Here is a 14,756-nt window from a genome sequence, read left to right on the forward strand (position 1 = left end):
GATGCGTTTAAAGAGAGGGTTTCTGAGACCAGTTTTGTTCAAGGACCACAGGGAAATGTGTCTCTCCTCAGATGTACTCCACGAGGCCTCTCTTTTAACAATAAACTGGTTTAAAAGTCAAGAAAGGGCACGGCCGAGAAGGAGGTGGACAGGAGAGCAGCTAGATGGGGTCTCCTGGGCTTTAGCTTGAGATGCGCGTACACACACACACACACACACACACACACACACACACACACACACAGCTTGGCTCTAGTCACCAAGGCTAGTGATTTACGATGGAATCTTACAGTAATTACCAAAAGGATTTTCCTCAAAGGTCCTCGCTAGACATCTCTTGAACCTCAAGGCAGTGAAGGCTACATTCCAACCACCATTGTCTACCGTTCAGGTTTTAGGATTCAGGTGCACCATGACCTCCGGTTTTATTGTGCAAAACACAGTCCAAACACTGACACTTAGAAACAGTAAGGCTCTTGGTAAACATTGAAAAGACAGTACAGGTTAACGGATATAAAGTGCTTCATGTGTTCTCTCAAGTCCTCCATCAGAGAGGCCATGGGCAGTATCTGCTTTTATGAATCCATATTCTATACAACAAACTGTCATCCCTTAAAGGCAGAGCACTCTCCCCCTACAGTGGATACTTGTATCGTGAGTAGTTTCCCTATATGGTGATAGCTAAGGCCGACCTCAGACCAGGGCATGGTTGAGTCTGCTTAAAGAAGGCCTCACGCTTGATCAGCACAACACCAAGGTTTCTCACTGCTGCTGGGGCGGGGGGGGGGTATGACTAGTAAACAGACGTAGCTATAGCAAGAGGAGCCGTGACTAGACCTAACCTGCAAAGAGCAGAAATCCTGAATGTTTTCTCACTATCTTGCTGTGTTTTGCGGTCTAAGGTATAATTTCTTTCTCCAAAAAGGCTCTCCCTCAGCCATACATGATCACTGCCATCAAACTGCTTCAGGAGCTAAGGGGTAAGGTTCTAGAAGCTTCATGACAAGCTAGTATTATTAAGTGCAAATTAATTTCATATTTTACCTTACAGATTACAAGCCGCTTTAGGCCAGGGACTGTACTTTACTGGGGGTTACATCCTCAGTGTAACATGAGGGGGCCTGTTTGCTTGGGTTTTTCTGTCCTGCCCGGCCCCCCAGCTGTTTAGTCCCAGAGAAAAATCACACACAGATCTCTGTAAGTTATAATGCGACACTTATCTTCTCCTGGTATCTGTGAGGATTGGTTCCGCAATTCCTAGATACCAAAGCTAGAGGATATTCAAGTCCCTTTGGAAAAGTGGTATGGGGCTGAGGTGAGAGTCCCCGTTCACTCCTGAGCACCCCCTTTCCCACAACACCATCACCTCAGAATACAGTGTGTCACATCCTCCTAGATCTCATCTACAGAACCACTTCCGCATGATCCCAAATCAGCCCGCATATGCCATATTGTTCAGAAACAGCAACAAGGAAATGTCTATGCACGCTCAGCACAGACACTTCCTAAATATTTTAAATTTGTGGTTAGTTGAATACAGAGACATGGAATCTTCAGAGACAGAAGACCAACTGTAATAGTAAACAAAGTGGACTTCATCCAAAGAAATTCAACAAACAGTCTTGGCAAGGCTCGGGTCTATCTCCTGTGTCTCTGTCCCCCTCCACTCCCTCTCTTCAGTGAGCAGTAAGTAGTGGGGCGGCAAATGTCACTAGAAGGCTAGCAAGGAAATTAGAGGTTCCATATTACCGCTTTCTGCACAGACCACAAGGGAGAGATTGCTTTGGAATTAAAGGAAATAAAAGAAGCAGTGATTAGAGTGAGAGCTAAGTATTGCTATGGCTGGTGCCTAGCATAATTTTAGAGATGATGTCTGCCTGGTCTCCAAGCCTGAGGCAAGGTTCTCAAATGGGTAAAATAATAGCTCTGGCACTCAGATTGTGTTCCCTTCTCTGCACAGTGGCTATACTGTATGACTCCTTCATGGTCCTGAGATGGCAAAGGGCTAGGAAAGCAGTTGTCGTTCGTGGCGACAAACCTTGGGCTTACCAGCAAACTTCATGCACCTTATTATTTATTTATCAAGATGGAGATGGAAACAGATGGGTAACATTGGTGCAACATTCAGGTGTAGCATTCTTGTTTCTCCTCTTTTGGTTTTTCGAGACAGGGTTTCTCTGTGTAGCCCTGGCTGTCCTGGAACTCACTTTGTAGACCAGGCTGGTCTCAACCACAGAGATTCATCTGCCTCTGGTTCTTGAGTGCTGAGATTAAAGGTGTGCACCACCGCCCAGCCAGGTATAACATTCTTATCACCATTCAATCTTATCATGGCATGCCCCCAAATCTTAGATTTCTTTTCTAATAAGATCTAAAGGAGTGTTACACAAAATGATTTCATTAATTCACACAAATATTTACTACTTTGTCTGGATTTGCCATTCTTTTCAGCATGGAGGAAAGCAGATGAAAGCAGTAATCCTTGCCTCCATGGAGACGACAATCTAATGCAGAGTGTTACTGTTTATTACATGTATGTATGTAGCAAAGATGGTAAAAGATTTGGATTTGGATCAAATGATCAATAACAATGGTTACATACTATCTCAAAGCTTTCAAGATCTCTAAACCTGGAGACCAAGTGTCCATGGATAGAGAGGGAGCCTGTGTATGGGACGTCTATGCACACTTTAGAAATGAACACAAGTCAGTATGTGTGCACTTCTTTTTATGGAGAAGAATACATCTCTGATTTGATTCTCAAAATGGATCATGTGAACTGAAAGGGACATGGTCTTGTCTAGAGTTGCGTTCACACTGTCCTTGGAACCATACCAGGGTCACTAGAGAATGATCCTCTTCTGTATTCATAGAGGAAACCCCATCAGAACACGAGTGGACCAGGAGGGTGCTGTGAAAACTGTCCCTCTCCCAGCTGCGGAGTTCTGAGGGATCTGGGGTGGGGCCATGGGGTGGCTCTCTTCCTCTCTCTCTCTCTCTCTCTCTCTCTCTCTCTCTCTCTCTCTCTCTCTCGTGTGTCCCTAGAAGAAAAGGCAATCCTTGAACAGGACACATCACATCTGTTCCAGACAAGCACACAGAATCTAGGTATGCACTCCTTGCAAGCTGCTTACACTGGAGCAAAGTGAAGAACATATTTTTTTCAAAGACATTAAAAAAAAAAGCCACCATTAAGCAATTATACTTTGAACACTCCTCCAAAGGCACCTCATGAGTAGTTATTAAATCGCTAGCTCCAGTAAGCAACAAACACATGTTTTAGGGCAGTTTAAATTCCTTTTTTAATTCCTGGATGCTGATAAAATGAACCACAAGTTTATACTCCAATCACCAGGAGATAAGGGCTACCATGTTAATCATACTCTAAAGGGGGTTGGGAAGTGTGAAGAATTCTGAAGCACCGATGTGTCAGATCTGAAGCTTCCTGGCAACTGCCTCCCTCTTTTGAACGTCACCGTCTACAGAACACCCTTACACGCATAGTTCCAAACAATAGTAAGAGCTCCAGATCAAAATCTGCCAGATATTCATGGAAAGCCAGTCTGAGAAAATGGCCAGATCTCTTTTTTCCAATGTATGTATTCTGTTTTTGTGAGCTGGGGGGCTACCGCTGGCCTAATAAGTAGACTTACACATATGAGCAAGGGACTGCCAAGGCTGGATTGGCTCCCCTCCTCCACTAAAAAGAAAGCATTGGTCATCCTACAGAATAATTTGATGAGGGCCTAATTCAATAAATAGTCAATCACCTTGATAGAGCATACGACACTCAACTTGCATCATGCAGGAGAGAGTGCTTGCAATCACTAAAGGAGATGTTTATTCCGATGTCTCTTTGCACAAAGAACTATTTCCGGTGTCCTCTCTTTGCAGGAGCAAAAGTGTAGTGACAGTTCTGCAGCGGTGGCACAGAACAGTGGGCCAATGCAATGCTCAGTCATTTTAGTGGATCTGAGTTCTGACTCAGAGGAAGAAGAGGCAGTGACCACTAAGACAAAACACAAAGAGTCGCAGAGATCAGAGATCGAGTCCTGGTACGGTGACTTTCCAGTGTGTGACTTTAGCAGCCACTCGTCCTACTAGCTTGTGTATCTTCATCCTCATGAGGTTAAAAGCACTTTCCTCACTCCTGAAATGGAAGCAATGATGAACACAAACTTCCATTAACATACTGCCTAGGACAAAGTAGGAATGTGATTAATGTCAGCTGATTTGGTGTGTAGGGCAGGTGTACTACAATCATTGAAAAGGAATGGAAAAGCAAGTATTAGTCTTAAAAGACAACACAAAACCCAAGAGCATACAGAAGAGAAATTCTTTTCCTTTTAGCAAGCACGTGGTTTCCAGAAAGTACAGGTCCTGCACTAAGTGATGGGTTAGAAAGAACTGCCATTATGTGGTTTACAGTCAGTGAGGCAAGAGATGCAAAATGACTATCATCCATCTGCTTTAAAGAGTGGCTGGTGACAGGCTGAAGGCAAGACCACGATGGGAAGACTTCTGGCTGTGGTGACAGGTGCTCTTCATTGGTTTATTAAAAATTATATCCGGGTGCATGCTTTAGAGAACACGGGGTGGACGGTAAAAACTGGACACAGTCTAGTCTTCAAGGATCTTATAGTCCAGTGAATGAACACATTTAAGGACTGGGGCTGTGGATGAGCAGCTGAGTTCTTTTTTTTTTTTTTTAAGATTTATTTATTTATTATGTGTACAACATTCTGCTTCCATGCATGTATGCCCACACACCAGAAGAGGGCACCAGATCTCATTACAGATGGTTGTGAGCCATCATGTGGTTGCTGGGAACTGAACTCAGGACCTCTGGAAAGAGCAGTCAGTGCTCTTAACCTCTGAGCCATTTCTCCAGCCCCAGCAGCTGAGTTCTTAACCAGTATGCACAAAACCCTGCATTCAATCTCCAACACCATGTAGTACTAGTAGTAATAATAACAAAGGGTGAGCACATTTATTAAATATCATTGTCCCTCAGCATCCCCAAAGTATGGCTTACAGGATCTTTTAAAGATATAAAAATCTAATCCCAGCACTTGGGAGGTAGAGGCAAGCGGATGTGTGTGAGTTCAAAGTCAGCCTGGTCTACAACAGTTAGTTTCAGGACAGCTAGAACTGTTACACAAAGAAACCTTGTCTCAAACAAAACAAATCTACAGATGATCAAGTTTTTTATGTAAAATATAACTACATTTGAATATGGCTTCCATATGCCCTCCCATAAAAGCACCTACGATAGATTACTTGTATGATGTACAGGCTATGTAAAACTTAGTTGTACTTGGTTGTTTAGGGAGAAAAGTCTATACATGTTCAGAACAGATGCAGGCTTTTCAGAATTTATTATTCTGACCCTGGAGAACACACAGACACAAAGGGCAGTCCCTGAGTCAGGTCTGAGGCATCACGGGACACCAAACTTAAGGAGCTCAGTGTCTGTTAAAGGAGAGAGTTATGTAGACACACAATTAGACGGCAGACTCAGCACACCGATGGGATTCATACAGAAGTATAGATCAGACATGGTGACTAAGAGTCGTTTCTCCCAAGAAGATGGCATAAATGAAGACATACATTAGCAGAAATCCTTGCATAGTTATGCAAAACCCTGCGCGCTGGAATGGAGACAGGCACAGTGCACCATGGGTAGCATCCACTAGTTTGGTTTACATCACAGAGATTCTAAGAGCAGAGAATACTAGGATCAGACATGTGATTTAACATAGCAAGAGGTCTTTAATGATGAGGATAAGCAGGAGGACACTGCCAGGAGATCGTTTAAGAGGTACCTGTGGCTGTCCACCTGAGAGATAATGGAGGCCTTTGGCAGAGCAGTGATGGAAGTTAAACAGAGAAGATGCAGAGCGGAGACACTGGAGTCAGAATGACAAGACTTGGCAACAGCTTGGTGCAGGGAAGATGGAGATGGAGCTGCTGATAAGCCAGGCTTCCACACTCGAGTTTCAGGGATGTCAATGCACCAAGGCAGAAATGAAAAGAAGGGGGAAAGCCAACAGCTTTCATATCCACTGAATGGAGGAGTCTTCCTGCATGCTTCTGAGTATGTTCAAATGTCTGGATGCTGGCAAGATAGTCAAGCGGAAATGTCTAGAAGGCAATTGAATATTTGGACCTCAAACTCAGCACAAAAGTTCAAGGTTAGAATGCATATTGGAGGTCTGGAGTGCTCAGGTTAAGAGGACTGGCTGCTCTTCCAGAGGTCCTAAGTTCAATTCCCAGTAACCACATGGTGGTTCACAACGATCTACAGTGGTATCTGATGCCCTCTTCTGGCATGCAGGCATACATGTAGACAGAACACACCAAAAAAAAAAAAAGTTAAAAAAAAAATGATGCATACTGGGAGAAATCCACAGAGGTACCAGATAAAGCTGTGTGTGTAGGGGGATTTCCCCCAAGGAAAGGTTCACTGAAAGACACCCACAGCATGAAGGGGACAGAGCCCAGGACCACCTCACACTCCTCACTCAGAACGATTGCAGCACCCCTCAGCTGCCTGTGCTCTCTGTGTAGGGTTGAGGCTTCATGAGCGTCCCCTACACATCAGCACGTCTACTGGTGTCATCCTTCCTCTGCTCACGCTTAGGCAGCCATACTGGAAGACTCCATGGGTGCAGCTTCTGACATTGCCATCCAACACAACCATCCAACAAAGCCTGTTCCCCTGGCTCTTAGAGTCTGAGTTCTGTCCCCTCTTCTGCAGTGATCTTGAGCCTTAGGAGCAGGAGTTGTGCTGTAGATGTATCAGGCGGGACTGGGCTCCACCACTCTGTGTTGGGACAGGTTGTGGTTTTCTGTAATGGTCTCTGTCTGTTGCAAAGAGAAGTATCCTTGGTGAGGAGTAGAAGGACAAATATTTAGAGCGTAGTTAGGGATTAAGCTCCTTTAGAAAAGTGGCAGTTGTAGGTTCTCTTCTGAGATCCATGACTTCACTAGCCCAAGAGAGCTGGCTAGGTTTCCAGTTCCAAGCATGAGCTCCCTCTTGCTAAGCAGGTCTTAAGTCCAGTTAGAGAGCTGTTAGTTACGGCCACAGTACACATGCTACTACTGACCCCTCAGAACTGTGCCATGCTGGTGGTTGCTGTGGCTTACGTATAGCATCATAGCTGGATATGACTGTTGGCCACCCTTAACCTTGGAAGCTTGCATGGGGTCTTTTGGTTCCATGAAAGTCTCAAGGGAAAGGTTTTCAGGACAGACCCAGGTCAGGACCTCTGGGCCTGTGTCTAAAGCAAAATCTTTCTTTCTTTCTTTCTTTCTTTCTTTCTTTCTTTCTTTCTTTCTTTCTTTCTTTCTTTCTTTCTTTTTTTCTTTCTTTCTTTCTTTTTCTGTCTCTTTCTTTCTTTTTCTTCTTCTTCTTTTTTTTTTTTTAGATGAGGTAAACACAGCCAGACAGGGCAATTAACTTCCCAGGTCTCACTGGCTTAAGAACTAAGGTTCCCCTATCTACCTTGTTGTCTGTCTAGAAACACAAACAGGTAACAAATGTGGTACTAAAGAGTATATTTTCTATCAACAAAGACTACAAAGTCAAAAGAAACAGTAAACAGTCCCTGACCAGAGCTTAAGTGCACAGCAGTTCATGTGTTCAGATGAACTCAGAAGGAGAAATAAAGCTTCCAGGCCAAGTCCTGCCGCCCGTAAAGCGCAGAGAGGACACTAGCACCCAATGCCAGGAGGCAGCACTGACTCTCAAACTGGAACCTCCGAAACTGCGTCAAGGTCCACTGGGGACCTTTCTAGGAGCTCCTGAAACAGACAGCATGGTCCAGAGTCCCTCTGGATCCACAGGAAGAGTGAAGGACTAACTGCCGCAACCCAAACGTTCTGTACCTTCCTATGCCCTTCCCCAGGGATAGGCTGGGAAGTCTCAGAGCAACGGAAATGAAAGAACCGAGTGGTTTTCTGCTCCACTCCCCATCAAAATGAAAAATCTCAAGAGCACAAAGCGTCTCCCCCTCTTCTGTGTCTGTCAGCACATTTCAGGAGGCCTGGCCACATCTCTGCATGGCTGGCTGGGGGGCAGACTGACACGGCACACGGGTTCGTGGTGGGGCCCTGCCTGGGTGGTCTGTTGCTATCCCTTTGATTAAATTCCCAGGCTGGGAGAGCTGGAGCTGCTCCTAATGATAGCTGGGTCCTGAAATCTCAAACTCACTGGCCAGAGAGGGCCAGAGCTCCTCGAAGGCCTGCCTCCTGCTCCTCACCACAGGCTGGGCTCCTTCACCACATTCTTCTGTGCACTACCAGCAAGGACCACAAAGGGCCCTGTCTTTGCTCATCTGCTCTCCCTTGCAGCCCTGACTGAGGCAGAGAGAGTGAGATCTCACCCCTAAACTGATGCCCTATTCCAGCATTCCAGGACCCCTCCCCCTACAGGTGCAGATGCTTCTTAACACTGCTGAAAGGAATCCACACCTCAGTCACTAAAAAGATCCCATCCCCGAAGATGGCCCCCTTAAACAGTGTCTGTGTAGTAAGTACATGTGCACCCACAATAAGCAGGCTACATTAGACCTTTTCCTGATTGTTTAAGGGGCCACTGCTCATGTGGGGGAGAATGCCTGCTATTCTTATTCTAGGACTAAAACAGAGCTGCACAATAGCAGAAAAGATTAAAAAAAAAATCAGAGAAATTAGCTTCTGCTTTTAGCTACACAAATTCTTTAAAAGTGAAGGCTCTAATATAAATTCTAAGTCCTTCAAAGCCTTTTCATCACTTGTGGGTTGTTAAGAGGAACTGTCTTTGGCAAGCTGACTATCCCTTAGTATTTTCACTAGAAAACAGCGGAGGAAGGGGCAGCACTGCCTCAGCCTGCAGCTCCCCCGCTTCCCACTCAAGCACCTGTGTCTGAGTGGTTTCCAATCACCTACAAGAGGCTCAGTCAGCCCCTCTGAAGCCTGCAGGGCTAAGGCCTACAGAGGTACTGGTCTTTGCTTCCCGTTTCAGGGCAAGTGCCCAGAGCTGTCTCCCCAAATCCGACTCACCACTCTATCTGCTGCCCCATAGACATGTACACCAGGGTCCCCAGAAGCTGATTTTGCCCTTCCGGTGATGGAGCTGAAAATGAGCGCTTCTAAGAAGACCACTTCGGCCTTCTTCCTATCCCCACCGGCAAGCTGGGCTGCCCGTTTGGTAGTTTTGACATTCCCTGAGAAAATCTTTGGTGTGCTCCTGGCTATCAGTATTGTAGGAGTGGCTGTCACTCTTATAGGACTATGAGTATTTCTCAGGGAGATGCCACACTATTGATGGGATGCTCTTAGGGGCTTGGATAAAGTGGGTTTTTTTAAAATAAATAATCACAACAAAATACAAAGTTTTATAGAAAATGCCAATGACTAACAGGACAAGAGTTGAAATTACAGATAAAAATAAAATGTTTTTTCTATTCTTCTTTGGGGAAGAAAACATGAAGGAAAGGGATGGCCAAGATGTGGGAAGGACAGAGAGGGAAAGCAAGAAAAGAGATTTCTTGATTGAAGCAACAGTGGAGAGGGCACCTGACTGGGCTGATGACCTTAATCATCATCATGGACTCTTCATCCAGCAACTGATGGAAGCAGATGCAGGGATCCACAGTTAGCACTGGACCAAGCTCCCAGAGTCCAGTCAAAGAGAGGGAAGAGCGATAATATGAGCAAAAAGGTCAGGACTATGATGGGATATCCACAGAAACACTTGACCTGAGCTAGTGGGAGCTCACTGACCCCAGACTGTCCAGACTGACAGAACAGGAACCTGCATAGGCCCAAACTAGGCCCTCTAAATGTGGGTGAAGTTGTGTGGCTGGGGCAGCCTGTAGGGCTACTGGCAGTGGGAGGAGGACTTATCCCTAGTGCTTGAACTGGCTTTTTGGAGTCCATTCTCTTTGGAGAATGGACTACCTTGTTCAGTCTAGTTATAGGGAGGAGGGCCTTGGTCTTGCCTCAAAGTGATGTGCCAAACTTCAATGACTCCCCATGGGAAGCCTTACCCTTTCTGGGGAGTGAATGGAAGTGGGGTGGGTGGGAGGTTGAGAAAGTAGAAAGAGTGGAGGGAGAGAAAACTGGAAGTGTATGTAAGATGAGAAAAGATTATTTTGAAAAATAAATAAAAAACTTTAAGTATTAAATTTTAGTAGTAAAAGTTAAAAAATAAAATGTTTCTCAGAAATATTCTATAATTTAATTTTATATAAATTTTCACTATATACAAATAATTTAAAATCTGTTTTCCTTGTTCAATGAAGTCTCTTAACTTCTTGCCTACAAAACAACTAGATAATAATTTACAGGATATAACTAAAGCAATGCGCAGAGGAAAATTCATAGCCTTTAATATAGACTGGATGAAAATAAATTAGGCACGCAACTCAAGAAAAAGAGAAATAAAGATAAAGAAAGCACAAAGAAGGAAATAGTAAGAAAGCAAAATAATTAATTCTACCACAAGAAAGCAACAGTATTAATATATCCAGAATTAATCTTATGAGGAGAGAGCTATCCACTAGGCACCCACTTTCTGATATCTGTATCAGAAAGCACAGACACAGAATTGAATCAGGAACTGAGGGAGAAGGAAGCATGGAGTCATCCGCGGCTTAAGGACACAAAGCTGCTTGTGCTGACGGCTACAGTTAGTTCCCAGGTGCGAGCACAGAGAGCGTCCAGAGCTCCTGTCCACTTCCTTCCAGGAAGCCACAGGCATTTATCACTCAGTTCAGTTAAGAGATGGAAGCAGCTTTCCTTTTTAACACAGCACAAAAGAAAAAGCAGCTACAGAACAAACGTTAAAGTGCACTACAATGCATTATTAGTTATTAAGTAGCAGAAAAAAATAACAGAAGTTTCCAAATTACAAATTAAGTAACCGTGTCCTCGGAGAGGAAATGGCTGAGTAACAACCAAGTTTTTCTCTAGCAAATGCATTTTTCTAACAACTCACTGTCATCACATTAGAGACAATGTACTCCAAAAGCCCAAAGGACCAAAATAACAGTATTTCCCCAGGACATGGCATCAAGACTTTGCAAAGAGCCTTTCACGCCCCATCTTTATGACCAGGCTGAGAAATGAAGAGCTCAAGATCATGCAGGCAGGCAGTAAGAGAAGGACACAAGCCTTGGGCTGGCTAATCCGTCCCTTCCTGGGTGCTCCACCCTGGTTTTTGCACAGTACAGCACCTCCCTCGGTACCCGAATGCAGAAACGCTGAAAGCTAAGGCTGACATCTAATGGCAGGTTCTGCTTCTCACTAGCAGGAGCTGATGGGCTTGCGGGGCACAGGCACACAGATTCATTACAAATGAGAACTACCGAAAGGGTCAGCTTTCCAGCGAGGGTACAGGATCAGGATCTTAGAAGTTTCTGGGCTCTGCAACATAGCCAATGATAGAAATCGCAAATATGTAAACACAGTAATACTGATAATAATTTAATTTCCTGGTGCTCCTAGATTACTTAACTGGAGCCAAAATGCCAGCTCATGACCAACAATCTTCACTTTTCCTAAGAACAGTGGACATTTTCAAATTTCCTCTCTATTTGCTATGGCCATGCCTATTCCCATTTGTCTATGGCTGATATCTAACTGTCCAATCCCCTTCCAGTCTCACTACCGCCTGTCATATTTCTTTGCTTCCAACTACAGCTTTGGTCTCCCTACCTGTTTCTTTCAAACTCCAAGGGACTGAAAGGGAAAATGATTACGGCCTGCTATGCTGAGATGGGGCGGGGGAAAGCCAAGTCCTCATTAGGCTTATATTTCTTTGCTCTATTTTTTTTTTAACAGAGAACTAGGGTACCATAAGAGAGAGGTGTGTTGCCTACTTTCACATGTACTTGAAGCAATTTTCACCTCCACCCCCAGATTTAATCATCATTACAACAATCAATTAAAAATCTTAACACAACAGAAATATAAAAAATTGTAATCACATAGTGAATATCATGGGACTACTATCAGTACCTCACTTTGAAGGGTTTGATTCCATTTAGCATTAAGGAAGAAGGTTTCTACTTTTAATTAGATCCCAAGAAGACTACCAGAAGAGAGAACAAAGAGAACCCAAAGGTCATAAAAGTGTCATGTACCGTACACACACACACACACACACACACACGCACGCACCCTAGAGTCAGGGTCCTCATGTCTGTTTCTGCCATGTCTGTGTCAGTGCCAATCATCACTAGACATGAAGCATTCTCAGATCACGAACTAAACAGAAGGACAATGGGGCTATGAGACTCTGATAAAGAGAGCTATAAAACTCACTGGAAAATTTTAAGAATAAAAAAGTTAATTTACAGGTTCCTGGGCTGAGAAGGTGACTCAGTGAGTAAAGGCACTTGTTTGTCCATGCCTGATGACCTGAGTTTAATCTCTGGAACCCATATGGTAGAAAAAAAAAAACAGACCCCTGTAATAGTCCTCTCACTTCCACAAACACTAATGATGGGTGCAAACAGGCACATACACACACACACACACACACACACACACACACATACAAACACACACACATACATATATATATATATACACACACACACATATATACACACACACACACACACACACACATTACAGTTCTAATGCCTGAAAATTGTATTTACAGTTGAAATTTAGATGCTACCTATGCAGTACTATATACCATAAGAGACAGTACCAGATTTAACCTTGCAATGCCTGTGACAGTCATTTTCTTCCCAGTTAAAGAGAAACAATTCAGACCACAAACACACAGGAAACAGCCTAGCGAGGGAAGGACAGTATGCCCCGCCACGCCCACTCCCAGGTCCCTACCTGCTGGGTGAGGAGGTTGATGTGAGTGGCTGGAGAATACTGCCTGGCTGCCTGCTTCTCTGCCAGCCGCTGGAGTTCGGCCGTAACCAGGCTCTGGTTGTATCTTCTGCTGAAGGAACCATCTTCACCCTCTTTTTGAGTTTTGGCTATTCCTGAATGGTGCCTATGAGGATGGCATGAACCTGCTGAAAAAGAAAAGAGTTCTCACCCACTTAGAAATCATGTCCTGAATAAAAGGAGAACAATGGCAAACAAGTATCAGTTGACAGACACTCTGCTGAGTCCTAGGGAGCTCTGACAAAGTGAAGGCCAAAGATGACCTCGGAATGGTACAAAAAAAAAAAAAAAAAGGGGGGGAAACCCTTACCATGCCCTAGAAAGTCTTCCTACAGCCAGATTATCACGTGTTTATTGGTGTGTGTTGGTTTACAGAGAATGTTCTCACTGAGAGATGAGAGGAACCAGTGTTAGGATTAACTGGGGACAGCTGAGCAGCAAGCAACCACATGGCACTGGGATCTAACCTCAGCATCAGCAGGAACCAAAAGAGAACCCAGACCTCAAAATTCTGCTTCTTGTCTGACTTTATTACATAAATACACACATCAGTCTGTGGCAGCCATGGTAACAGCACTCACATTCTTACAAGGCACCAAAGGGAAGCAGGTAGGAAGAGAAACTAAGCAAGTGTACTTAAAGAATAGTAGTCTTGTATTACTGAGTAACGGTCCTCTCAGAGTTCAAGTTTCTTTCAACTATTTGACCACAATAAAATCAAGGTTCAAGGCTTTTTTGTGATTATAAAATATCTCACTGAAAGATTAGTTTTGAGTCACAAAAGAAGAAATACTACATGTTTTCCTACTCTATCCACTTACTTGTGTCTCTTTGTGGTGCTGGGGGTGGAGCTGGAATCTCCTATCTACTACTGAGCCACACCTCCCAAGCTCCTTCTGCCCTTTTACAACACTAAGGTAAGCATTATACACAATGTAGTGACACTGCTCTAAAACGCCTTTTCATATTTACTGTATGAACTGGTGTGCACAGATATCTTCACAATGAGCACCTCAGGATGAGCACCTGTGGCGCTCCACCAGCAGCACATGTTAACCATCCTTACCCTCCCTCTTTCATTCAGTCTCTTCCTTTCGGACAGAATTTTATTAAATACGTAGGAATGTTTTCCTGCATGTGTATCATAAATACTAGATAATTTGCTTATTTTCAGGCTCCATAAAAAGGCATCTCCCATTAGTAGTTTTGTCCTTTACATGGCACTGACAAGAGGCATCCTCGCTGGCCAGCATAGACAAATTCATGCATTTTATTTGCAGTTCTTCTGTCCGGATGTTCCTCTGAACCGACTTTGGTTATAAACAGCACAGTGGCACTCTACGGCAGGGTTTTTCCTGTGCCTCTGCCCAGGGGTGGGACTGCTGGGTCACAGGGTCCATGTATTTTCAACCCAAAGTGACAGGATCAGAGTGGCATGTCCTATACTCCTACGCAGACATTCCTGATGACCCACACATCCTTTAATACTCGGGACTGTCAAACATCTGAATTCTCCTTTCTTTAGGAAGCTAACCAGTTACCCAGTTAACAGTGATGCTGGACGTTACTGCTTTCCTGATAACCTTGTCATTTTTCTATAGCATTTTCTTGAGTTACTAGAGGTGTGCTTCTGTTTTTACTTTTGTTTCCATATAATAAACCTGTAAAGAATTTTTTAAAGTATTAAGTTCTATATCTGGAAAAAATGCTTTTGCTTTTTCAAACAGGATCTCGTTATATTGCCCAGTCTGGCCCTGAATTCAGGATACTCCTGCCTACACAACCCAAGTGTGGGTGTCACTATTCACAACTGAAATTTATTTTTATGCATGGTTGAGGCAGGGGTCTGATCTCAC

At 44.0% G+C, this 14,756-nt stretch overlaps 1 protein-coding gene across 14 annotated transcripts in view; it reads right to left on the reverse strand.

Moving 5' to 3' along the window:
- Ttll5 (tubulin tyrosine ligase like 5) overlaps positions 1-14,756 on the reverse strand; it is a 248,565-nt gene that overhangs the window by 126,253 nt on the left and 107,556 nt on the right. For 11 of the 14 annotated variants that reach the window (XM_087911615.1, XM_087911620.1, XM_087911617.1 and 8 more), the window contains one exon: positions 12,844-13,028. In XM_087911615.1, coding sequence (XP_087767741.1) covers positions 12,844-13,028 — 185 coding nt within the window. The remainder of the gene's footprint in view (positions 1-12,843; positions 13,029-14,756) is intronic. The other 3 variants (XM_087911618.1, XM_087911624.1, XM_087911616.1) reach the window with 1 other exon arrangement.

This window comes from Myodes glareolus, chromosome 11 (genome assembly GCF_982192425.1).
Source record: "Myodes glareolus chromosome 11, mMyoGla1.1, whole genome shotgun sequence".
In the NCBI taxonomy this organism is placed as follows: domain Eukaryota; kingdom Metazoa; phylum Chordata; class Mammalia; order Rodentia; family Cricetidae; genus Myodes; species Myodes glareolus.